General features: G+C 40.4%; 1 protein-coding gene across 1 annotated transcript in view; it reads left to right on the top strand.

Annotated features, from left to right (window-relative positions):
- fam102aa (family with sequence similarity 102 member Aa) overlaps nt 1-24,534 on the top strand; it is a 47,968-nt gene that overhangs the window by 8,633 nt on the left and 14,801 nt on the right. Inside the window, exons 3-4 of the mRNA XM_049578027.1 lie at nt 19,069-19,189; nt 21,508-21,537. Of these exons, the coding sequence (XP_049433984.1) occupies nt 19,069-19,189; nt 21,508-21,537 (151 nt within the window). The remainder of the gene's footprint in view (nt 1-19,068; nt 19,190-21,507; nt 21,538-24,534) is intronic.

The raw sequence follows: 24,534 nt of genomic DNA, 5'->3' as shown, positions 1-24,534 counted from the left end.
ATCTATCCATGAATAATTGTCTACTGTCATGGCTACATGCGAGTCTGGACAGACGTGGATGTAAACTGTAACTGAAACTTGACTGGTTGGTGGAGGCACACAGAACCACGAGGCTGTAATTCTAGTTTAACGGGGCCTTTGTGTTTCGTCCAACTTGTGGTTTTACAGTTTTAGTGATATAACATAAAACTGTGTGGTGCATTTATAACAATTGGACACGGCAAACACAAAGACGAGCCAGAGGCAAAAGAAGAGTTACATAAGACCCTTCGTGCATGCTCAGTTTGTTTCTCAGAACTTGAATGAGTTTAACAGGAATACTGGGAAAGAGGATAGACAAGTTTACCAAAGAAAAAGAGTTGCAACAAAAACAGTTTATGTTTAGAAGAACATTCGAGAGAAAACTAAACAGCTCTGTGTTTAATTTGATCTTATATGTTGTTCTTCAAAGTACAAAAATGACTCAAATCCTTGACTTAATTCGACTTCTAAGATTTAAGTATTTAAGTGCAAACTTCCCTTCCTGCGTAGTAATCCAAAACATGTGCAAAGGTCCCAAAGCAGTTCTGTGCACTCAGTCCCCAGAAACCCATAATTGCTAAAATCCTCCTTCAAGATGCTGAAATGTTTTTTTGTTTTGTTGTTTTAACTAAAAAAAAAAAACCATGCAAAATCTTAAAACAAATACAGGCTCTTGACCGTTCTGCCTTTGTGAAGGATGTGATGCACCTACATTTGGAAAAGATTGAATTCTCCTGTAGACCACTTTAAGAAAGATGCGCCAAGTTCCTCCCCTAACTCGTCTATACATGTATGACAAATCACCTTTTTTTTTTTTTTTAAACAAGGTTTATTTATTTGTAATTCATTAAGATGCATGGAGCATCAACACAAACATAAAACCAATAAGGATAGAACAAAACAAACTCACCAACCAACCAACCAACCAACCCAGGAACAAACAGAGAAAGCCAGACCAGCAAAAGGAAATCCAAAAGACAAGAACGAACCCTAGCCCCGACATAAAAAGTTGTTTGGAAAAATGTCATTTGAACTCTGTTTTTAGCCTCATTGTAGCTCTAACTGCCTCTCTGTGCACTGCACTCACATGTGTGCTTCAGGACACTTGGATCACTACGGACGAGCAGTATGGAGATATTTTGTGGTTTCAATTACGTGTTTTTGGACGTTTGAATCTGGGGCGCCGTCAGCCTCCATTAGGTGGAGTTGTGTTGCTACCTCCTCTCCCCTTGGATCTCTGCAAGTGTTGTGAGGACTCTAAAACTTCACCTGAGCCTCCCTCGGCATATGGGTGAGTAGATAATGGCTGCATTTTCATTTTTGGGTGCACTATCCCTTTTAAGAGTATTTTTGATTTTTGACTCATTGAACATTTTTTATATTTTTGTACCAGAAATTCTGTTTTCACTTTTATACTTCTGCCATGGTTTGTTTAACTTCATGCAAAATCTCACTCAATAGATTGCACCAAGAAAACAGACGACAAGAGGAAACTGCACAAATTCAGTTTCTCTCATGAAGTAAAGATATCAGGAGTGCGCCATTTGAGAACTGGTTTTGAATTTCAAGTACTTTAAGGCGCGCACTACTTCCTGCCAGCTTTACTGTATACAGCCAGTCAGATTTTGTGATGGATAATGTCTGTGCAGCTTCAGAAACATATGGTCTCTGTCTTGATTTTGGCAGAAAAACGTGGTTTCCAGTGGTGCATTAGTTTAGGTTTTATAAGCTCCATCTTGACATTTAGAGTTTACAGTTTGGACATTTATCTGATGTCTTTATCTATACTGTTGCTGACATTTCCAGAGACTATTAATGTATGAAGCCAGTTGTAAATAGTGTGAAGACACAATCACAACAGTCTGACTCTGGGATGCAGTGAAATATTTATCTGAGACGATAACGCTAGAGAGTTGCCAGGAGTGGAAACAAGAGATGAGGGGAGAAGATAGACGGGATTTAAAAGGTCAGGAAGACGCAGGAATGTTGGAGCAGTTAGAGGCTAAATGCACCTGAGAGGACGGTGCGATGGAGTACAGAGAGTTTAAAGATGAAGACAGAGTAGAAGAAGTCTGAGTGAAACGTGGAGCTTTGAGAGGCTGCAGGGAGTGTTTCTGATGTGGCAACGTGGACAGATTGTGTTCATTTCCTGTCCTGATATTTAACCTCAGCATTGCAGGAACACACACACCATGTTCAGGACCAGACCTCAACCACACACTCTCACGCATACGCAAATACATAGCGTCATGGGTATGATGGGGTCAAATAAGGTGCTCCTCTCAAAAGTATACAGCACAGTGACGTCCAAAATTTGAGTTCGCTGTCAAAATCTGTTTTGTTTTGTATCATTTTTTCCACAGTTTAAAATTCAACCGATGACTCAGAGCATATTTATTACAAGACACAAACTTTAGCTCTTGAAGGTATTTAACCTTTTGTAACACAGAAATTGTCCTAATACAGATTTTGCTATTTTATTTTAGTGCTTAAGATTTGTAAAAGTGCAAACACCAAAAACTTAAAAATTTCTTTGGAAACAGTAGTTTACAAATAATCCTTGAAGTCCTTTTAAAATGCTCTGAAAAATGTAGTTTTAATGTCTACAATTTAACAACAACAGAACACATACTGAAGCCCTGTTTCCACCAAGCAGTACGGTATGTTTCAGCTCAGTTCGGTACACATTTGTTTCCACTGTGAAAAGTTGTGGATGGCACTAATGGTACCATTCCTTACCGTCCCCATGTTTGGTCCCCCCTCTGTAGAAAAGTTTGTGGGACTTTCTGGCACTGTGCTAAATTGGTTTAAATCTTATTTACAAGACAGGGATTTCTTTGTGTCACTTGGCAATTATGAATCTGTGCGAACAAAAATTACATGTGGTGTTCCTCAAGGGTCCATTCTTGGGCCTCTTCTGTTCAACATCTATATGCTCCCTCTTGCTCAGATTATGGAATATCATAACATCTCCTACCATACTTATGCAGATGACACACAATTCTACATAACAGTGTCACCAGATGACCACAGTCCCCTACATCTGCTAAATAAGTGCATTGACGAAATCAGTACATGGATGTGCCAGAATTTTCTACAACTAAACACAGACAAAACTGAGATAGTTGTTTTTGGCCCCAAAGAACAAAGATCAATAGTCAGTGCTCACCTTGACGCCATGACACTAAAACCTACAAATCAAGCCAGAAATCTTGGTGTAGTTCTGGACTCAGACCTAAATTTCAATAGTCACATTAAGACAGTTAATACTTAGACAATCAGCTTACTGCCACCTTAAAAACATAGCAAGAATAAAAGAATTTCTGTCTAAACAAGATACAGAAAAACTTGTTCATGCTTTCATTTTCAGCAGGCTGGACTATTGTAACGGTGTCTTCACAGGCCTGAGTAAAAAATCAATCAGACAACTGCAGCTCGTCTAGAGCGCTGCTGCCAGAGTCCTCACCAACACCAAGAGAGTGGAGCACATTACACCAGTGCTTAAGCCACTGCACTGGCTTCCTGTGTGTCAAAGGATAGACTTTAAAATCTTGTTACTTGTCTATAAAGCACTAAATGGTCTCGGGCCTAAATACATCTCTGATATACTTGTACGTTATGAAGCATCCAGACCCCTCAGATCATCTGGAACAGGTTTACTCAGTGTTCCCAGGATCAAAACCAAACAAGGTGAAGCAGCCTTTAGTTTCTATGCTCCCCGCCTGTGGAACAAACTTCCAGAATATCTGAGGTCGGCTGAAACTGTCAGCTCATTTAAATCAGGGCTTAAAACATTACTATTTACTGCAGCTTAGCAGTGAACTAGATATGTAACTTATTGTTAGGATAATCTGTAGCTATTGTTTTTATATTTGTCTGCTGTTGCTTTTGTTTTATGTTTGCTTTTTAAATGCATTTTCTGCACTGTTTTTAACTATTTATTGTCTTGCTTTTAGCTTTTGTTTTTAATGCTCTCAAACACAAATTGATTATTCCTTTAATGTTTTATTTTAATGTATTTCTCCTGTAAAGTACCTTGAATTGCCTTGTGTATGAATGGTGCTATATAAATAAAATTGCCTTGCCTTGCCTTGCCTTGCCCTGCCTCTGTTGGGGTACCTAGCACACAGATCTGGTGCTAAAAGGTGGAGCTGTGGACACTGCAGTCTGATTGGTCAGTAGAGGACAGCGTCGGGGCTTTATTGAACTTTATGGGCTTCATTGTTTGGATCTCTTTCAGCCCAAAGTCCATATTAAAACATAATTTTATAAATCCTAACACACAATAATGATTTGCCATCTTTGTGACTCAGAAATCTGTAAACTGGTGCCGTCACTCAGTCTGTAAACTGGTTAAACTTATCTAACGGTCATTATTGTAAAGCTGTTTCTAGTGGTGTTACCTGCACCTTTTTGCAGCATAAATTGTTAAAGTTTACAAGAACAATGACCAAAATTGACCAAACATTTCATCACACTCCAGGCTGATAAATACTGAATTTCCCTTTAACCTGGCCAATAATACTTCTGACTAGCTTCTTTATTTGTTAAAATTTAGTGTTGAATTTATTATTTGTATAAATCTGACACTGGACTCATCCAGTATGGTGTCACCCTGTCGTTCACAGGTTGTGTCAGTGTTTCCCAGTAGTAAGGTTCAGGATGTAGTTCTTGGGACCCTCAAAAGTACCAGGAACTTTTGGGTGGAGTTGGCAGAGCTTCCTGACTGTCTGTTGTTGTCAGGCGCCATCCAGCACTTGACGGGTTTGAATTGTTGTCGATGGCCTAGTTGAACTTTCTAAGTGATTTGTCTTCTTCATGTTCTCATTGATTTGTTGTTTCTCTAAATATGTTCCTGGCATTCTCACAACTTGAAAATTTGTATTTGCATTGGTAGATGAAGTGCAACAAAGGTCTCTGGTGTCACTGTTACGTGGTATCTCCTGCCTGATGTTTGGGTTTGTTCTGGGACCCTGTATCTCTGCTCAATGTGTGGTGACATGTTCCACACATGTCCGGTTGGCACACTTGTAGTCCTGTGGATGTGAGCAGATGATGAAATTTCCGTCACATGGACTATCACAGCTGCAGAAGCAGGAATTAGGGTTATAAGTGCACAATAGATATCAGCTGGGTTGTGTAGCATTACATCAGAGAGAGAAATGAGTTCATCACCAAGTAGGTTCTCACGTACAAGGTGTTCTGGTGCCTAATGAAAAACAAGTACTGCAAAACACAAGAGAATGAAATAGAAATTGACAATACAACATATGAAAAATATATATATTTAAAAAAGAGCTGTACAGTGTTGAAAGATGAAGAGAATGGATTGTGCGAATGTTTGTAGCATAAAGAATATAAATAGACTGGAGTTCATGAAAGGCGGCAAGTGCGACATGAAATTTAATGGAATAGTTCACCTCAAAACAAAATAATTTAGATGAGCACTCACCTCCCAAGACTCACTGTAGTCACAGAAAAAGTTTTCTATCGAATGGTGAGAATTGAAGTGCCCAAAAATGAAGGTATATTAGTGCAAACAGACTTTGATGGAGGCCAAACAAAAGACAGCAAAAAAAACATCAGAAAAACTTTCTGAAAGTTCCTCTGCAGCATTATACAAGTGTCTTTGAATTGACGACATGCCTACAAGTAAATGTGCACACCCATTCACAACAAATTTCCTCATGGGAGGATAATATTGATGCTCTGTTTAGGAATAGCTTAGCAAAAATATTTGATTCTGGATTTCCATGAAGCCACAAATGTATATAAGACACTTGGATAATGCTGCAAAGGACTTTTTCTAACCTCATTTTTATCTGTCATTCGTTCGGCCTTTGTAGAAGCCTGTTTGCACTGATATGCTTTCATTTTTTTGGGTTGCTCCGCTCCCCTTATCACCAAAAGCTTAGGAGGTGAGTACTGTATCCAAGTTGCATTGTTTTTGGGCAAACTATTAACACCTACAGCACGCACTAGATGCACCGCACAGATCTAAGATGTAGTTAAGGAACTGTAGTCAGGATGTATGTGATATTAATGCTGCTTTTCTGTACGCTTGCCAACACAAGGAAATAGGACAAGGGATGCTATAATATGGGTCAGCAGTCTGCCTTGACACAGTATTTGAGGTCAGTAAAAACAACTCATCAGTGTTTTGTTGTGCGTCATATGCAGCTCGTGTGTGTTGTCTGTTACTGTGCTGGGGCTCTGAGTGTCACTGTGACTGTGAGTGCCATTTTTGTCACCTGGTGGGACAGTTGACATGTGAGGGAAGGGAAGAGTTGAGGGAAAAGGAAGGAAGAAGTTTGTGAGGAGAGTTAGAGATCGACTGGGACGAGTGGCTTCTCAACAGCTGTTTCCTGTTTTCATCTCACTTTTCCAGCCGTTAGCGTTTTGGTGGGATGTGAGGGGAGGTGTGAGTGTGTGGGAGTGTTTTGGATATTATTCCTCTGGTATCGGGCCAGGTGATCATACGGACCATACGGAAGAATTCCTGTGAAATCGATTGTTAGAGCTTCTCTCTTTAAGACTGACCTTTATTAGATTGAACTCCTTTTTTGAAAAAGAGTTTCTGATTTGCTTCAAAGTGAAGAAAAATTAAATCCTGTTGAATAATTTAATCGCATTTTCTGAACTGAATGAGTCATTGTCATCGAGGCACAGTTCCTGTAAATAATTAATAACTTTGATTACAGCACTTTGATTTTCTGAGCTGCTACATGATCACAGAGGCGAAACTGTGTTGTTCAGTCTCAGACGAAAAACTTCTCTGACAAAGACAGAAACTTCGTACTATTAGCTGATGATTTATGTGTTTCATTCCCATATTGACAAACAAATGGTTGATTAAATAGCAGCTTTGATAATTGATTAATTGCTATCAGTTATCAAGCAAAAAAGCCAAACATTTACTGGTTCCAGCTTCTCTGTGTTGTTGATTGTAAACCTTGTGTTTTTTGCTGTTGGTTGGACAAAACAAGGCATAGAAAGATGTTCTCTAAGTTCTTAAAAATTGTGATTCAGGCTAGACAATTAATTGATTATAAATGATTGAGACCAACCATAAAATGAACATAATGGCGAATGCCTCGTTTCCATTGACGTATATGACTGGTGTCTGTAGATCCGTGAATATAGGGATGATGCCTCTAGTGTCCAACGCAAGGAAGTGCATGTCTTTACGGATGGATAGAAACCTTATAGAAACGACCTGTAGCCATGGAAAAGAGGCTAATTTTGTCTGATTTTCACCATCCAGTAGTTTGGAATATGCGCTTGGAACAAAAACAGGACCAATAATGCATGACAACAAATAAATGAAGATGTTGGCCTGCCAGCTACGTGGCATGTTTTGTGAAATACTTAATTAAAAAGACATATTAACAGCAGCTCGACCCATAATGACGATCTGACTGTATATAAGGTACAACCATATTTTAGCAGAATAACATTACTCAGATTCACAATGTGTTAAACTAGATAAACAAGTTCGTTTTAATCATACAAACTCACTTGACAATCAACAGGCAACTGAATTGAGGTAAATAGCCTGTTAGCTAAGCTAGCACACTGTCATACGGTCTCTCCGAAATCCACTGCAAAAGATAATTTTTTTTAAACATACTTGAGGCAAATTCTGGACCAAAATATTACGGAGGGGAGGAGTTTCGCAGGTATATCAGATATCATGTTTGACGAGGTACAGTGAGAGTATCACTAAATTCTAGTGAGATAGCAACCTAGTACAATACTCTGCTGCTTCATTGAAGACTTTAGCTAACTTTAGCTACATCACAGGGTGTTTTTTCTGTCTGACAAATAAAAAGCCAACTGTGCATCCTCCTCTACTTTTTTAAATTTGCAGATGTTGGAAGTGTACTTGTTGAAAATCCAAAACTACATTGAAGCTTTGAAGCTTGTTAGAGAAGAGCATTGCAAACATGAACAGGGCCAAGCTGGCTCTATCTCTTTATCTGTAATATTAAAAATTAAAAAGTACTCCAGCAAATTTGTATTGCAGCAAAGGCCGTGGTATCCTGACTTTTAGTCTGCCGAATGCGTCAAGCTCCATTAAACACTACACTCCCCATAATGAATGTAGTACTTTTCTTTCTCTCAGCCCATCCCTGCCAAACTTGTACATATATATATATACATATATACGTATGTGTACCAACATTTGTAGCCTCCAAGCCCAAAGTTGATAAAGCTCCTCCAGAGTCACAACATTTCATAACGTTTCCACAGGTTCAATAGGACTCCCTGTGAGGACTAAACTGACTTTTGTGTGTGTGATTTGTAGACTTCCCCTTTAAATATTGTCTATTTAGTTTATTTCATAAGAGCTACACACATATGAGGGTGAAGGGTCCCATGTGTTGTTGTTTTATTGCTGTTCTAATGGCTAACATCTGGTCAGAGACAGCTATTGGAATTTTGCCTTTTGGCAGTGATATGGATCAATGTGCAAATAAAATACTGACTGCTCAGGTAGGGGGAGGATTGGTGATCTATCCAGCATCTCCTGGTTGTTTAAAGGTTGTCAGCGCCAGTGAGGGACGACCCCGTGACATTTTGGGTACAGGAACATCCTCTGTGACTCCTTGCCCCTCCTGATTCATCCTGACGTCACTGTCCCCTCTGCAGGATCTGTCTGCTTCCTCAGCACTCTGCTCTCTCTCTCTGCGCTGTTTATCTGAGCCCTTGATGCGACCCGACCCAGCCCGGGCTGCTGTTTGTGTTTCTGTAAACGGCCGGGGCCCCCAGGAGCCACGCAGCCAGGATAGGAGATAAGGATCCCATTCTGCTGCATTGCTGACATGTTGAGTCATCACATGCTGGGGTCCTGTTGGGGGGCAACTCAAATCAGGGGCTTCGTGTTTACATTTCAGGCTCTCTGATGACTTTAAGGGTGAAGTCACAACTGTAGTTTGTCTTCTTCAGTCTGAATCATTCTGGAGAAGTTTTTGTTGTTGCATTTGTTGCGTTGGCTTCATTTAGGCTCAGTTTTCCCCCCTTTAATAAGCCAACCAAGACTTTTAAACACAAGTAACATGGAGCCAGTACAGCTCGATTACTTGACAGAGCTTTAATAACCTGTCATCTCGCCAGATTGCAGATTTTTGGCAGCAGGGAGAAGGTCAGAACAAATCTGATTCCAGTTCCTGTAACTTTAGCTCAGCATGATAGATGTACTTTATTATGTAAGGTTTTCCAAGCAGCAGGGCCAGCTGATAAGTAGATATTAGTATGAGTCTACTTTCACACCTAAAACACTGAGTCAGGATGGAAAACATTTCACCTGAAAAGTCAAAATCATGTTTCACATTTCTTTGATGTATCAAAAGTGACCCTTTTTCCTGCTTTAAAAACAGTCAGTCCTCACATTCCTTTTTAAAATATGCCTATATAAATTTAACTTTTGACCAGTGAAGCTTCACAGAGATCAATAAAATATGTGTTGCTGCCAAGACCGGCTTCAACAACAAAGATTCACACACTAAGGGTCCTGACACACCAAGCTGACGGTTGTTGCTGTTGGTGAGCATCTGTCGTCCTAGTTTTTGCAGTGTGTTATGCACTCTTGGCACCAGTTGACCCATGTCGGCTTTTTTTCGGCCGAGTCAGCATGTTGAATCAGCATTGGAGATGGCGGAACCTGTCGGCGAGTGACGTCACTCTGAGGAAAGCAAACAAATGGCTAAACAGACTTTTTATATTAGGTGAGATTATTTCTTTCAGCCGTTGAGCTCTTTAGCAGAAACATTTTGTAGTTGTTTATATCACTTGTTCTTTCAGTATCGGGTTGTATTGCTAATGTGCTAACTGGCTAAATAGCATCTTGAATTCATCCTGTCGGTCTTCCTATTTCTCTTTTTAAATGACGAATACAGACTACTGCTGCCTGCTGGTATAGAGAGCAGTTTCCTCTCAAACAGGTACAGAACTTAGATGCTACTTGGTCGTTGTCTGTTCTCTTTGGGGTGCGTTCAAGTGCAACTTTTTGGCCAAGACATAAAGCAATGCAACAGTCGGCCTTTGTCGCCACTAGTTCTTCAATGTTGGTCTGGTGTGTCTGGGCTTTAACATGAAACAGAAAAAAATATCTTGCATATAATAACTTGGAAATACCTAGAAAAGGCAGCATAACGTCAACCACAGAACTGGCTAAAATCATATGTAAGAGCATCTGAAACTATAAAATAATAACATACTCAAAAACATTGGGATGCTGAGAAGAAAACCAAGACTTTCTCAAGCAGAAGAGGCCAATTATTTCCAGTTAAATTTGATTTGCTGAAGTTTCTTTGTTTGTAAACTGAAGACTCATTTCTTCAACAATACTTCATAAGAGTTCTTGTGGCCTCGCGGTTATGCTACATACCACAAAACCTCAGTTTTGGGTACCATTGTTGCATGTCATACTTCTTTCTCATCCCATGTTTCCTGTAAATAATCTCAAGAAGTACTTCACATCCTTTCTTTCTTGTCCCAATTATAACCTCTTCTTCCATTTTTTTCTCCAGTGTTTGCTTCTCTGAGGTTTTTGAGGAAATAAATCCTCTCTTCCTCTGCCCCTGGCTCTTATTTGCTTTCCTACAACTTCCCTAATCTACACTGGTTATTATAAAGTCACAGGAATATTTTGTTCCGTCTCTGGTTGCCTTATTCAGCCTCTGACTCTTGGCCTATTTTCTTTAATTTGCCTGTAATTGTTGATGATGTGGATTTGAGGCTGTTGTACTTTACTCTTCAAGCGTTGGGGGCTAAATCAGTCTGCCAGCAGACTTTTCTGTCGTTTTATGATCTCTGTTTTTGGTTTGGTCTGAGGTCCAGAGACTGAGCTCATTTTTGGATGCCGTCTCCCCTCAGGACAGTGCCTTTTTTTTGTGAGCATTTGCAGAAGTCCCACATCTTCCTGAGCTGCCACTCCTCCATCTTCCGGATGATGTATGTGTGTGGGGGGAAACATCAGGTTTAACTTACTTTTCAGCTGTCGGAAATTATGTTTGGTTGAAGCATTTTTCTGTTTGAAACACATTAATTTGGTTCAGCATGATCAAAGTGTTGCCCGCGGGACAAATGCATGGTAGAGGACACGCACAATGTCGGCCTTTGTACTCGTTTTTCTTCTGCAGGCGTTATCATGTCAGCCCTCTGTCCTCTGTTTATGTGAGCTCTGTTCAGCTGGAGTGAGAGCAGCTCAGTGTCTGTCTACTGTCACTGCGTCCTGCTGCTGGGCTGCGTTCACAGCACACAGCTCAAGTGTTGCTTGTATCTAGTCTTTTATTTCTGGATGAGTCAAGTCTCTTTGTGAGAGAGGTTCTTAATCTGCATGTGGATCCCGATCTGTATCACAATACACGATATAACAATGTTGAAGTCCACCTCCAGACACGTATGTCAAAATGTTCCGCTATTATTAATATTTTGTTTAACATGGTTTTACCATATGAGCAGTGAAAGAGCAGATGTTGACGTTATTGTTAGAGGAAACATCGGAGAGACTAAGCCATACATGTTTGAGCCTCAGTCAGCACCAGACTAAGGGTGCTTTCACACCTGCCCTGTTTAGTTCGGTTCAGTCGAACCCAAGTTCATTTGCCCCCTCAGCAATCACACTCAGGTGCGCACCAAAGCAACCAGACTGAGACCTTCTTGAAGAGGTGGTCTTGGTCCGGTTACAAATGAACTCTGGTGCGGTTGGTTTGTGGTGAGAAGGTGTTCCAACCTGGATGTGAACCAACTGCAGTCACATGACACATTGTTTGGGTTAAACATGAGCATGTTACAGTCCTGGAGGATTATTAATGTGCACCTCCTCCTGTACTGCCTTAATATGCACATTCAGCACATCTTTTATTTGTTTGTTGTGTATTTTAGCTTGTTAGCGACGATATCTGCTACGATGCTACAGTGTGCCCACATTGTCACATTGTTATTATGTAAATATATACACCAGATCAGAACTGAAACAGCCTGAAACCATGCAGGGTTTTTTGTTGACAGCTTAGATTTGAGTCTCATGTGAGAGGCAAAAGTCAGTTTGTATAATCAGCTGCAGTACGAACGCAGCCAGAAAACAGCTTCACTTCTCTGAGCCTCCTCCTGCACAAACAGTAAAACACGTGAGAATAAAAGAAGAGAACAATAGAGATGCAAAGGTTGCAGGTGAGATTAAGCCTTTAAAAACGTCCGAGGCTGAAAGAGTGTCGGTGCGAGCGCCTCCTCCTCCTCCTCTGAGCTGCTGGCAGAGCGTCGCTGGATTTGAGGAGTGTGAGGTTTCCATGGAGTCTGAACAAAGCCATCTGGACTGAGGAATGTGGTTTGGGAACGCTCCCCGTTACACACTGGAGGACCAATAGTGTGGGGGTCCTGATAAGAGCTGAGAGAGGGAGTGTGTGTGTGATTTCGTGTTTGTACTCTTCTGAGATCCTCACTTGTTTCCAGGCATAGATGGATAAAGGAAAATCTTCATTTTCACCTCTCTTCACCTCTTCAGAGGGTTAGATTAGGATTCGACTTTCAAGATTTACAGCGTGATTTATGGTTTTTGTTTTTGGTGTTTTTAATCTCTTTCTTGTGAAATCTCCCAGTGCTTCACTGCATTTGTTGCTTTTTGGGTGAAGCACGCCCAGACCTTTAAATCATGTCTTCTGGATAGATTAGCATTAGTAGACAGTCTAGCTGTGGAGTTTTCCTGTAAACAAAAATTATGTTTACATTCAGAGCAAAACACATCATGGGTATCCTCAAGGAGTGTGTTCTCATCCTCATAAATACATTTACAAACCTGATTATTTAAGTATCGTAAATAAATCCAGCATTGTTTACAACCATGTTTACTGGCTCCCACTTACTCTGCTCTTTCCTACCTCTGCTGGTGCATTGCAACATATTTTGGCGTCTTATAAGTGGGATATATAGTCGTGTGCAGACCCTACGCCATATCCCACGCCGTTGTAAGCATTTATACTTGTGCGGTGGTGTGTCTGTGTCACTCTGCAGTTACACCTTCAAAACAGTAGCCAGCGGCGGAGGTTTCTGTGAAGTGCTGTAAAGTTTAATTGATTCAAAACACACATTAAACATGGCTTAATAGAGACAATTTCAAACACAAGTACACAAATCAGCTTCACTATAACTCGCAGCACTCACAGACAAACACTTGCCTTTATCTGGACACATTTCCCCCACAAATACAACATGCTAACATTATTAGCACAAGTCTATGGCGTTTTACATTGCATAAATTAGCCTAGCGTCTAGCGATCTTTTCCTCTTCTCATATTAAACCAGGGACAACAGCAACATGTAACAAAGGTAACGTTACAAAATTCGTCTCCATTACAGCTCACAAGGTTCACTGACAAAACAACTGTCTTATACTAAACACATTTTCCAAACAAATACAACATGCTAATGTTCAGCTAGGATAAATCTTAAGACTTAAAAAGCTATTTTTGTGGAGGCTTTATTGTCTTCACAATTTATTGTTTTTATCTGTGAAATTAAAGTAAACAAAAGCTTTGTTTCCACTGAGGGAAATGGTTTCAGCTCACAGAAGTAGATAGGAGGTCTGTGTCACAGCGACATGTAGCTGCATTTCTTGGGAGGTGCAGATCAACCCACGTAGGTTACGACGTAGCTGCGGCGCTGATTCAATGCAGAAGTATAAATGCCACATTACAGTCACCAGTAGATTTGTGGAATAGTGTGACACCATTGGCAGGACTGTGTATTGCGTCACTCGTGTGTCATAAGATGCAAGTACCCGAGTCCTTGTGTCGTCTCCCAAATCTGCATCCAAAGGTTATAAGCTGGTCCACGCTGCTCTGATTGAAACCAGGTGATTCTCAGAGTTTTGAAATGCCTGTAATTTAATAATCAAGCCTTAAACACATTGGGCTGTTTTTATTTTTGATTTTAGCTTTGCTGAACTTCAGTTCTTCAAGTAAAGTGGTGTTCAAAACTGAGCCCCAAACCCCTAAATATTTTACTTTATAGGATATTAAATGGAGAAAAGCATTAAAGCTTTATTTGAGAGGTTGTAGCCACCAGGTGTTTAGTATTTTTACATGTAAGTGAGCAAACGGTTACCAGAACTTTCAGCAAATGATCAATTAAAACCTAAAAAACACTGAAATTTAAGCAACCCTGTGCTGCATCAATATTCATCGTCTGTAACAGTCTGTCATTACATTTAATACAATACCCACAAAATATAACAAGATAATAATAAACTGTATTTAAAACACAGTTACAAGTGCTTTGCATGACTGAGCCAGAAAGTATTTGCGGACTGCAACGAGGCCAATGAAATCAGCCAGTTAAAATAAAACAAATAAATGGAAGAAATATGTCGTGCTAGCTTTCAGAAAAAGTTTTGAAAAGTGATTTAAAAGCTGTCACTGATTCTACAATGGCAATAACCAAAGATGTGCTCAAGGAAAGAGGTTTAATTTTATGTGACAATAATAGATATTCAGGATTTTTGTAGTAAAACATGTCAATTTTACTGAGGCTTCATTGTACAACCAAAAGTGGAAGTAGCTAAACTCTGGCTAATATTTCTTATGAAATGTGTTTCTCTGAAAAATGACTAAAAATGATCAAAGAGAGAGAAAGAAGGAAACACAAGTGGTGGAAATCACACAACACACTGTGAAGGGTTGGTGGATAATGGTGAATGAGATGATGGGGGAGGGGAGTGTGAGGAGCAGCTGCTGCTGGTTAGCACTATAGATTGTATGTGTTGTTGTTGTACATGTGTCATTAGCACCTTCTGTCTCACACCATAACTCAAACTGCCTCACGTGCTCAGTGAATAAAATTGATTGAAATTAAAGTTACTGATGTGAAAATGATGTAAATAATAATCGAAATAACACTGAAATAAAACTGAGAGCAATTGATTCATCACCTCTTTTGTGAGCATCATTTTGATCAGTCACTCAAAGAGTCGACCTCCAACACTTTGTTCTAGACCATGATGTCTCTTCAGCTCAAGGCCAGATTGCCATTAATGTCAGTGAATATTTATGTTCCCCAAAGGATGCATCCTAATGTTTTTGCTGATCCATCTCTTTCCCTGAAGCACTACCATCAGGTTAAAGTATCTATTTGTACATAAAGAAATATTTAAATCTAATGGGTTGAGTGGCAGGAAGTTCAGATGAACCCTCTTCATTTTGAGGCATGTCATATGTTTTTGTTCCCTGATCTGATCCAAGGTTCTTGGAGGTCGATAATCATTTTCCTGCTGATGATAATGTCACAAAACACTTTTCTCTTTCATCCTCCGCACATCAAATATTGTCAGTATTTTCTGGAACAGTTTGAAATCACTTCTGTTTTTCATTTTTTATTTCTGCTGCCACTGTTAATATGAGGACCTTGTTTAAACCCTGTCACCTTTGTCTTTGCGAAGGGGGAAATCATCTACAGATAGTGCAGTATGTATTAATTATTAGGTTTTCATTTTTAAAACAGGCAGACAAAAAGCCCCGCCAGTTATTTGATTTTATAACCAGCAATAATAAAAAGTCATGGGAGTTGAGTGGTTGTAAATTGCACACAGTCTTGACAGCGCAGCACTACCTGTATATAAATGTAAGGTATTTAAATTTACTTTTTATATTGTCACTTTATTTTTTATATACTTTGACGTCTGTTTACCACCTGTTCACATCTCTGCATTATGTGCATACATTCATGACATTCCTGTTATCACTACAGTTTATTCATTTTGTAGTTACTGTCTAACACAAGTAATGCATTACTTTATACTTTACACGTTATATTTTATCCAAAGATTTCAACATTTATAGCGTGATTTTCTCTCTTTATACACATTCAATGAGCGTCATTAGAGAGAGCTTGAGAGCTAAGGCTGCATTCATACTAATATAGAGAGAGTTTAATAATTATCTTTATTTGATGTCATGCTTTCCACCCTGAGGTTTTGCTCACATTTTCCTTCCGACAAACATGTATACAGCACTTTTATGAATAAGATAGAATATACTTTACTAACTTAAAAACATGTAAACATCAGTATAATCACATATATTACATGTAAGACATAAGACAATTAGTGCTACATTTACACCTAGCGTCCACACCATTGTCTGTAAATATAATGTATGTAGCCACTGTGATATCACCCATTGGTGTATGGACTCCCATTTTAAAGCCTTGAGTTTGGTGTTTCAGTCTTTGCCATCTTGTTTTTTTTTTTTGTTTGTTTGTTTTTTTTTGAGCCAGAGGTGACCGTATTTCGTGAGAGGCTGGCACTGTGGAGGAGCGAGGGGTGGATCTGACAGAGAAGCTGAGGACACTATCGGCAGACAGCCTGTCATTCAAAGTGGCCCGCCCGTAATTATGTGTAACATTAAGCCTTAATAAAACATGAACGGATGACTTATATAGATTAAGGGGTAAAGTGGCTGTAGAGACCAAAACATTTTTTGTACCAGGCTGTAAACATGTTCATTTCTGCTGTTAAGTTGGACATTCTACCTCTTGGATTGCATTTTAGTCTGGATGGGCGTAAACGGAGACTTTTTGAAACAATGACGCAAAAACCCTTGTTCACTCTTTCAAGTCCAAGTCCAGTTCAGGCGTGTTAGTATGGACGGAGATTATTTCTGATACGATCTAATCATCTAAAGACAAGTTCAGAGGTTACCTAGTTAGACTTAGGGAGCATTAAGGCCGTTCTTTTGCTTAACTTGATGTTCCAAAGTAGCGCCAATACAAACATCTCATCATCATTTCTCTTTCACCTTTCATTTTGAAACACAGTCCCACCATGGAGCTCTGCATCTGTGATTTATATGTGCTGGAATTAAGGAGGCGTCATGCAGTTTAAGTGACTCCAGAAACATTTGGCTGTTTGGTTGGTCTCCCTTTTCTCAGCATGTCGTTGGACAGAATCCAATTTGAGTTTCTAAATGAGCTGTTGGCAATTTTCAAAGGAGAAAAACACAACTTTTTCTCTTTGACAACCGTTCACACAAATGATGGTGCTCTTTGATGGGATGGTGTTTAACTAAAATGTTTGGTTGACAGACTGATGATCATTCACAGAACAGCGTAGGTTCTCATGATGTAGGAATAATGAAGAGTAATGTGTGTCAGGAGTATTTTCTGCCCATAATTGGTAAGTAGCGTTTTTTGAAGCGACTTCAAACGTCCTTTGGTTTTTGGACGTCTCCCAGTTTTACCACCAAAGACGCTCATAATTGACTACAAATGACACAGAAGAATGACTTCTCCTCTCAGTGAAAAACTCATTTTCAGCCATGTTTTTAGACGGACATATCTCAAGAAATATTTGATAAATAACCCTTAAAGTTCTTTGGTGAATCACGGACTTTGAGATGTTGTGATTTTGAGTGTAATGCCTTGAAAACTATTTGATGCATCTCCATTATTTTTTGATGCACACATTCATGTTCCCCTTCATATTATTTAATAACTTTGTTGATCTCTTACTTTTTCATCTTGCCCCATCTCCTCTGGTTTATGACCAAATACTTAAGAGTTTAGTCTACAAAGGTCAAATCTGGCTCATGATAGGATGCTGGTTGGCCCACCCAGCATTTTATAATTCACAATGTAAATAAATTGGTTCACACTGGGAATTTTTGTTGGATATAAATAAGGTGCCAGAATGTTGATTTTGTCGATAAAATGTAAGAAAATGTGAAAAAAAAGGCTGATTGCAATTTTCTAAAGCTCAAGGTGACATCTTTAAATTGCTTGTTGCTCTTAAAACCCACAGTGAAAAACCCAAATACACGCAGTTTACTATCTCATAAGACAAGAAAAGCTGGAAATCCCCATAAGCTGGGAAGCTGGAGTTAGGTAATGGTTGGCTTTTTCTCTTGAAAAATGATCATCTTTCTGATGTCGATTAGTTGAGCAACTGTTCCAGCTCTAAACAAGAGTGCTGTCTGATATTACAGATGACACATAGGGCTGCAGAAAATCAGATTTAGATGTGAGTCTGGTTTTGGCAAGACAACACATGTCCCAAGTGACATATTAAACAAATTAAGCTGTCTCACAAGTCTACTTCCTCCTCCTAATGTTGCATGCTTCGGTGTTTCTATGACATTTCTGCTCCAGTCACATCAGCTTTTGTTTTCAGAAACAAACAGGTCAGTGACCCGTCTGTTTGTCTTTACACCTACAGCTGTGTTCCCACCCGTCAGCCAGGATGTATGGATACTTTTTTCAGGTTTTCCACTGGCATTTTCTGACCAAGCAAAGTGTGTTTTCACAGGTCTGTTGACCATTGTAAACTGTTTCCTTGACAGTTCGTCTTGTCAGTGAAGCAGGAGGGAAAATCCTGAGAGCCACACTAGTTTACATGTCGCAAAGGTTGTTTCATCAGCGACTTTGAGGTTACTTGGTGGGTCCTGTTGACAAATTGTCAGCAGTTCACTATCCTCAAAATAAAATACAGCATCCATACCTACAGAAACAGCCAATGTAAGGCTAAGCTTAAACTGTGACCATGTGTCAGAAGTCATGGGAATCAGTTCTGTAATTCAGTTAGTTTTGGAAAAACTTGCTCAGAACATGTTTTCTCAGTGTTGCTCTGATAAATCTGATCCTCAGTGGACATACTGATCATGGGGCTATGAGACTGGGGATGACATAACTGGAAAAAATGTGTTGTTCTGAACTCAGAGAGTATAACTAATCGAAAATATAACATGCCAAGTCTTGAGAACATTTGTGTTTGACCTAAATGTCAGGAAAACAGTCCTAGTCTATACATGAATACACTCTTTAGGTTGTTGCGATTTTATGTAACATGTTTCAGTGTCATTGTCAGTTAAATCGCCTCAGCAAGCAGCAAAATGAATCATACTATCATTAACCCAAGTCTTCTACTCAAGAAGTGAGGCGTAAGCAGAAACAGAAAGGCTTTTTGGAAATAAATAATTCATTGGAAGCACAAGAATGCAGAAACTGTTCATCACAGAGATTTATGTGTTCCTGCTGTTCTTTTCTGTCTTCTTACAGACAGGAGGTTCATGAGAACTGTGTTCGCTGGAGGAAGAGGTTCACTTTTGTGTCCAAGATGAGCGCCAACCCTCACACCGGAGTCCTGGATCCTTCTGTCTGCAGGGTGTCAGTCAGGAAGGTACGACTCTCAAAATATCTTGGAGATTAACTACATCAATACAATGTCTTTAACAGTTTGATTTAAACCAGAATACCAGTAACAGAAAACTACACTCCTGTTGACTCAGAACATTCAGTCATGCAGATGTAAGCCCCTTGTACACTGGCTGGTCAAGGCGGAAATATCAGGCCATTATTCCACCTTAGTGTTCTGTATAAAAGGTACAATTATGGAATACGGAGGCAGAGTTGTCTCGCCTCTGAGCCAGGAGGTCTGTGTAAATGGACAGCCAGCACGATAGGATCATGGGGTGTAACGTTTTGACGATGTATCATGTGTACAACACATCGCAGGAGATTTATGAAGTAGCTGTTAGCAGTTAGTGGCTAACTCGAAGAAGAAGAACAGCAGCTGAAAATGTCCGCACATTTGGAAAACAATAAGATACGGGAGCTCCGTACCTTCCGATCAGAGGACGAGATTAGCCACCATATGTCAGAGACGGTAAATGATTCTTACTGACATGGAATGCCATTTTTACTGTTAATAAAACGCTGCCAACGCGCATGGCTGACGCTGTCATGTTACATGTCACGCCTGTCATGCCTCTTTTGTTTCCCCCGATGCCGGCATGCTGTCTAAAATCACGCACAGCAGTGGAAAGACGCCGGCGATGTTTGATTCTGCATAAAAGTGCAAAGGAGGCATCAAGAAGGGACTTCATAGCAGCCTCATAGTGCGATCTCTGTGTAAGAAGGGCCACAGACTTGTTTTACTTGAATGCTGTCATTATTTGCTTTTTTGAAGGTTAGTTTTACCCAAAAAGTGATTGTTGACTCATCCTACTCAATCAATGAAAAGCAAACATTTTGCAGACAGTGTCGGCCAATACCAAAGTTTATCTCCTGTGTAGGAGATAATATTTTAGGCTGAATTAGGCTGTTTTGCCCTCTCAAGTGACTGGAGTGCACTGGTGCACTGACGAAGGAGTGAGTATGCAAGAGAGGAGACATTTATTCATGTTTTTTTGTTGTTGTTTTTTACACCAGCATTTTGTTGCCAATGTCTCCGTGCAGTATGCACCGTCTCCCCAGCAGTGCCTGGCTGCGATGGATAATGCAGCCCAAAGCTCCTGCTTAGCCCTTTCAGCCTGCTGTGATTTGCACGGGAGATCACTCCGACACAAGCAACGGCGGCTCTGACTTGGCTCATTTCATCAAATGGATGTATGCAGGCTTTCAGAGCATTACTCAGTGCGTGTGTTTAATGGACGGCTGAATTAGCAGGCTAATCTGACAAGGCCCTCCTCTCGACATAATGTCTGCCACTTAGTTCAATTCACCCGGAATATACACTGCTCTAATACGTATGGGTGTGCGCCCAGCACAGCAACTGCTTGGGTATGCACAGAAGCTGCGGTGAACACACGGTGACTGCCCATTGTTCTGATGGCCCACATTAGTCCGAAAAGGGCACCCATTGGACCCAAAGCCTATTTTAAGAGTGCAGAAAGAAAGCATTCCTTTATTAATCCCTTGAGGGGAAATTCAGTTTTTTGACTCATTGTTATTTTTCAGATTATACCCACGCAAGCCTGAAAACAGACACACACAAACAGGACCTTTACACAAACATTGGTGGATAAATGTCAGAGCAAGGGGGACTGTCAGTGGACAGGTGTCTGAGCAGTTGGGGGTTTGGTGCCTTGCTTGAAGGCACCTCAGTGGTACCCAGGAGCATCTGTGGCACTTCTCCAACCAGCAGTCCACATTCCATGTTTCATCCGTACAGTGACTTTAACCACTGACCCTCTGTTTCCCAAGCTAAGTCCCCATGGACTGTGCTGCTGCCGCCCTCAGTCTCAGGACAACAGTCCTGTTTGTCTGAAAATGTACATTTGGTAGAAAAATGGTACATGTTTGGAGGAAAGGTGAAAAACCTTTGTATTTCTAGATTAAATATAACCATTGTTTTAGTGGTGTTTTCTTGGTTTCTCCAAGCAAGGCATAATTCGGTAATAAAACTACAATACTGTTACCAGACCTATAGAACTGCATCCACTAACACATAAGCCAAGGGCACTGTACAGACTGTTTCAGGAGGTTTGGAGACGTTCTCACACAAATGTCTCGAGGATATTTCAGTTCAGACTTGAAGCTAAAATCTCCCATGTGAACGCCGCCTCGGTGCCATGCTCGGAGGAACCATGAGTGTGGTCTCAGCCTGTAATTTTAACTCTCCCGTCGGGAGCCCTGTAATTGGAGGCCACTGTAATATGAAGTTGGATCAGCTCAGATCACCGGGTTCATAACTGTCTTCCTGTTTTCCCCCTGCAGGAACTCAAAGGAGGAAAAGCATATACGAAGGTAAGAGCCTGTCTGCCTCTCGGGTCGCCTCACCTCTCACGTTCATAAACACATAGAAGCAGTTACAGATGAGCTCTCTGTAAACCTTAATGTCACGTTATGTAAATATTAGCATTTCTCACACTCGCAGGGCGTGACGATAAATCAAAAACCTGTCTTGCTTGAGTTCACATTTGTCCGGAATCTGCAGCACATCCTGCCAACACCTCTCTAACCGTAACTGGACGAGCCCCGGACAAATGAGTCACGTCTCGTGAATGAAATTACAAGGTCAAACCACTCGTGAAGACACTTTGTTGATTCGTGGACGTTGTTGCCCGACAGGAACCGTTTCCTCTGTTTTCGCCCGTTCCCTATTTAGGTTTTCCTTTGGGCTAAATATACCCAGCTTCCCTCCTTAGAAGTTGGCTTCCTTTAAATACACACCTATGAAAACAGAAGCTCCTAAAGAAAAGGGAAACCTGGAGGATGAAGAATGGGGACCTTTAGCTCGAGAGAGCAGCAGAGTTGATTTAAAACAACACCATGAATGCAGCTCAGACAAAGGCAGTTTCCACACAGTGAGAAGATGTGAGGTTTGTTCTAGAGGTTAAGGTCATGTAGACAGAGTCCTTATCTGCGTAATCTGGGGCTGTGTAGAAATCCCCGACCTATACATGTAGGTTGGACTCTCAACATACAGCAAATGTCACATACTTGGACCATTACAACTTTTATAGATGCTGAGAGTAATGGTGGCTTCAAATTCAACTCATGAGGTCGTATTTTAGACACAGAAAGTTGAGTTCACGGTGCTTTTAATCGTCAGGTGGTTTCAGGATTTAAGGGGCCTGATTGCCCTGATTTGTGACGCCTGTCTCAGTCAGTTTAAAAGCCAAGTCGTCCTGGGGAAGGCAGTTTGCCCAAGCATTGGTCTTTATTTGTTGAAATAAATGTGTCAGAGGTTCGAGTGGGAAGCTTTCCTATTCTGTTGTTTTTTATGTCTGCCTGCAAGCCAGCACCTGATTTAGAAAAGGTGCCCATCTTCCCTCAGGTTTTAGCTCTGTTAGTTAAAAAAGTTTCCCATTAGAATAAGTTCTGTTAGAATATAAATAAGAATACACAAGAATCTCCACTAATTAAATTGAACGATGACATTTGTGCATTCAGCTGTAAATGAAATCTACTCTGATAACCTGTATAGATTTTTTACTAATGTGTTTTTTTTTAATATCAAATTTACTTTATCTCAAAGGAACAATGTGTAATATTTTGGGGGTTTAGTGGCATAGCAGTGAGGATTAGTTAGAATTCCTTAAGTTTTTCAATGTTCAGGAGGTTTTTACCAGAAGCTGAATTATCCGCAGAGGTCTCTTCCTCTCCAAAACAAACAGTGCCACTGATATAACCCAATAAAAAACACTTCAGAAAGCACTTTCATGTTACAAATCAGTGTTTCTTCTATGCTGTTTGGCATGACAGAGACAAGATGTTAGCCCAGCACCTGCTAACGTGTGCTCAGCTTTTTCTTTGCTAACTTAAGATCCAGACGTTCAGGAGGTTTTAACCGGAAGCAAAATTTTCCATTTGAATATATATAAAACAAACAGACTGGTCAGTTAAAACACTGAATAAAGGAGTTTCACAAAGGAAAAATCAGTTTTTCCAACGCTGCTCATCGTGGAGGGACTTCTACGGGGCCGTACACATGCCGCGTCTTTAACCGCCTGGAAAACGCGAGGGAAGGTGCTTGTGCCTTTTTTCGAGCCAGCTCTCAAGAGCGCGGCGGCAGCTTGCCTCTGAGATTGCGAAGCAACCTTAACAAGCACCATATCAAAGCCTAGTGTGTAGGCCTATCATCCGTGGGACAGATGTAAAGCTCTGTCAGCCCTGCGCCAAAATGATCAACTTTTCCGTATTTATCACAGACTTACAGAAGAAGGGAAAGATATCTGTCAGTTGTGATCGGTTGTTCCTCGTCACATGACATGCGGTGCGCGCTGCTACGTACCAAAAGTTGAAGTTGGTTTATCTCAGAGCACAGCCTTTGTGACCTGAAAAAAGGGCTTTTAGGAATGCGTGTGCGCCACAATGGTGTTAGAGCACGCCTGCCTGCATGTCTACATTGAAAACAATGAACTTGAGGGCGCAAAAAACACAGCATGTGTACAGCCCGTAACTATGGTGGCCGACATGAAAACGCTAATGTCCCTAACTAGATCCAGTGTTTGGTTTGTCCATTCCGGGCTATTGTAGAAACATGACACAGGCAAGGACCCACTCCCTATGTAGATATAAGCAGCTCATTTCAAGCTAAAGAAAACACAATACTTTTTATTTTCATGGATTATACACTTAAGAAAACATACTTTATATATTATATTCCATTTCTGCCAATATATGCCCCTGAATCCTACACTGGACCTCTTTAACTAGAGGATAACCCCTTGACATGCACCATCTGGATCCCAAGGGGGTCCTCAGGCACAAAAATATTGAGGTTAACTGACATTTAAGCAAAAATCCAACAACCCAAATCAGTCAACATAGCAATGAACAAGAACATACAAATAAGGGCTGCCCCACAAACCCAAACCACACGTCTGTGTCATTTGCAAAGAGTTAACAGGAAATACAATTAAATTAACACTCCCGGAGAAAATACATTATGTTAAAGTACCGAGTCGACATATAATCTATAACATGTAGTAAATAAAAAAACAAGAACATTTGAGGTAAGCAAGCACATTCATAATAAGACAGAGACCAAATTATTAGCAGTCTAAATGTTCTTATTTTCCCTGTTAATTTAAAAAACGAACGGCATCTTTCAGTATGAGACCTGCTGTCTTGCTACCTTCCCATCGTGAGCACGGACTGGGTGTGAACAGGACCATTTCCCATTAGGTGTGCCTCAGATTCTGAGGAGTTGTTTCCAGCAGGGAGACCAACATTAGTCCTGCTCTGGACTTCCTCTCATGCTTTGATTAATTGAGGTCACAGAGACTGAGACAAGTT

Source organism: Epinephelus fuscoguttatus, linkage group LG6 (genome assembly GCF_011397635.1).
Source record: "Epinephelus fuscoguttatus linkage group LG6, E.fuscoguttatus.final_Chr_v1".
NCBI classification, from domain to species: domain Eukaryota; kingdom Metazoa; phylum Chordata; class Actinopteri; order Perciformes; family Serranidae; genus Epinephelus; species Epinephelus fuscoguttatus.
The sequence above is the reverse complement of the archived record's forward strand: the minus strand, read 5'-3'. Positions and strand labels throughout refer to the sequence as shown.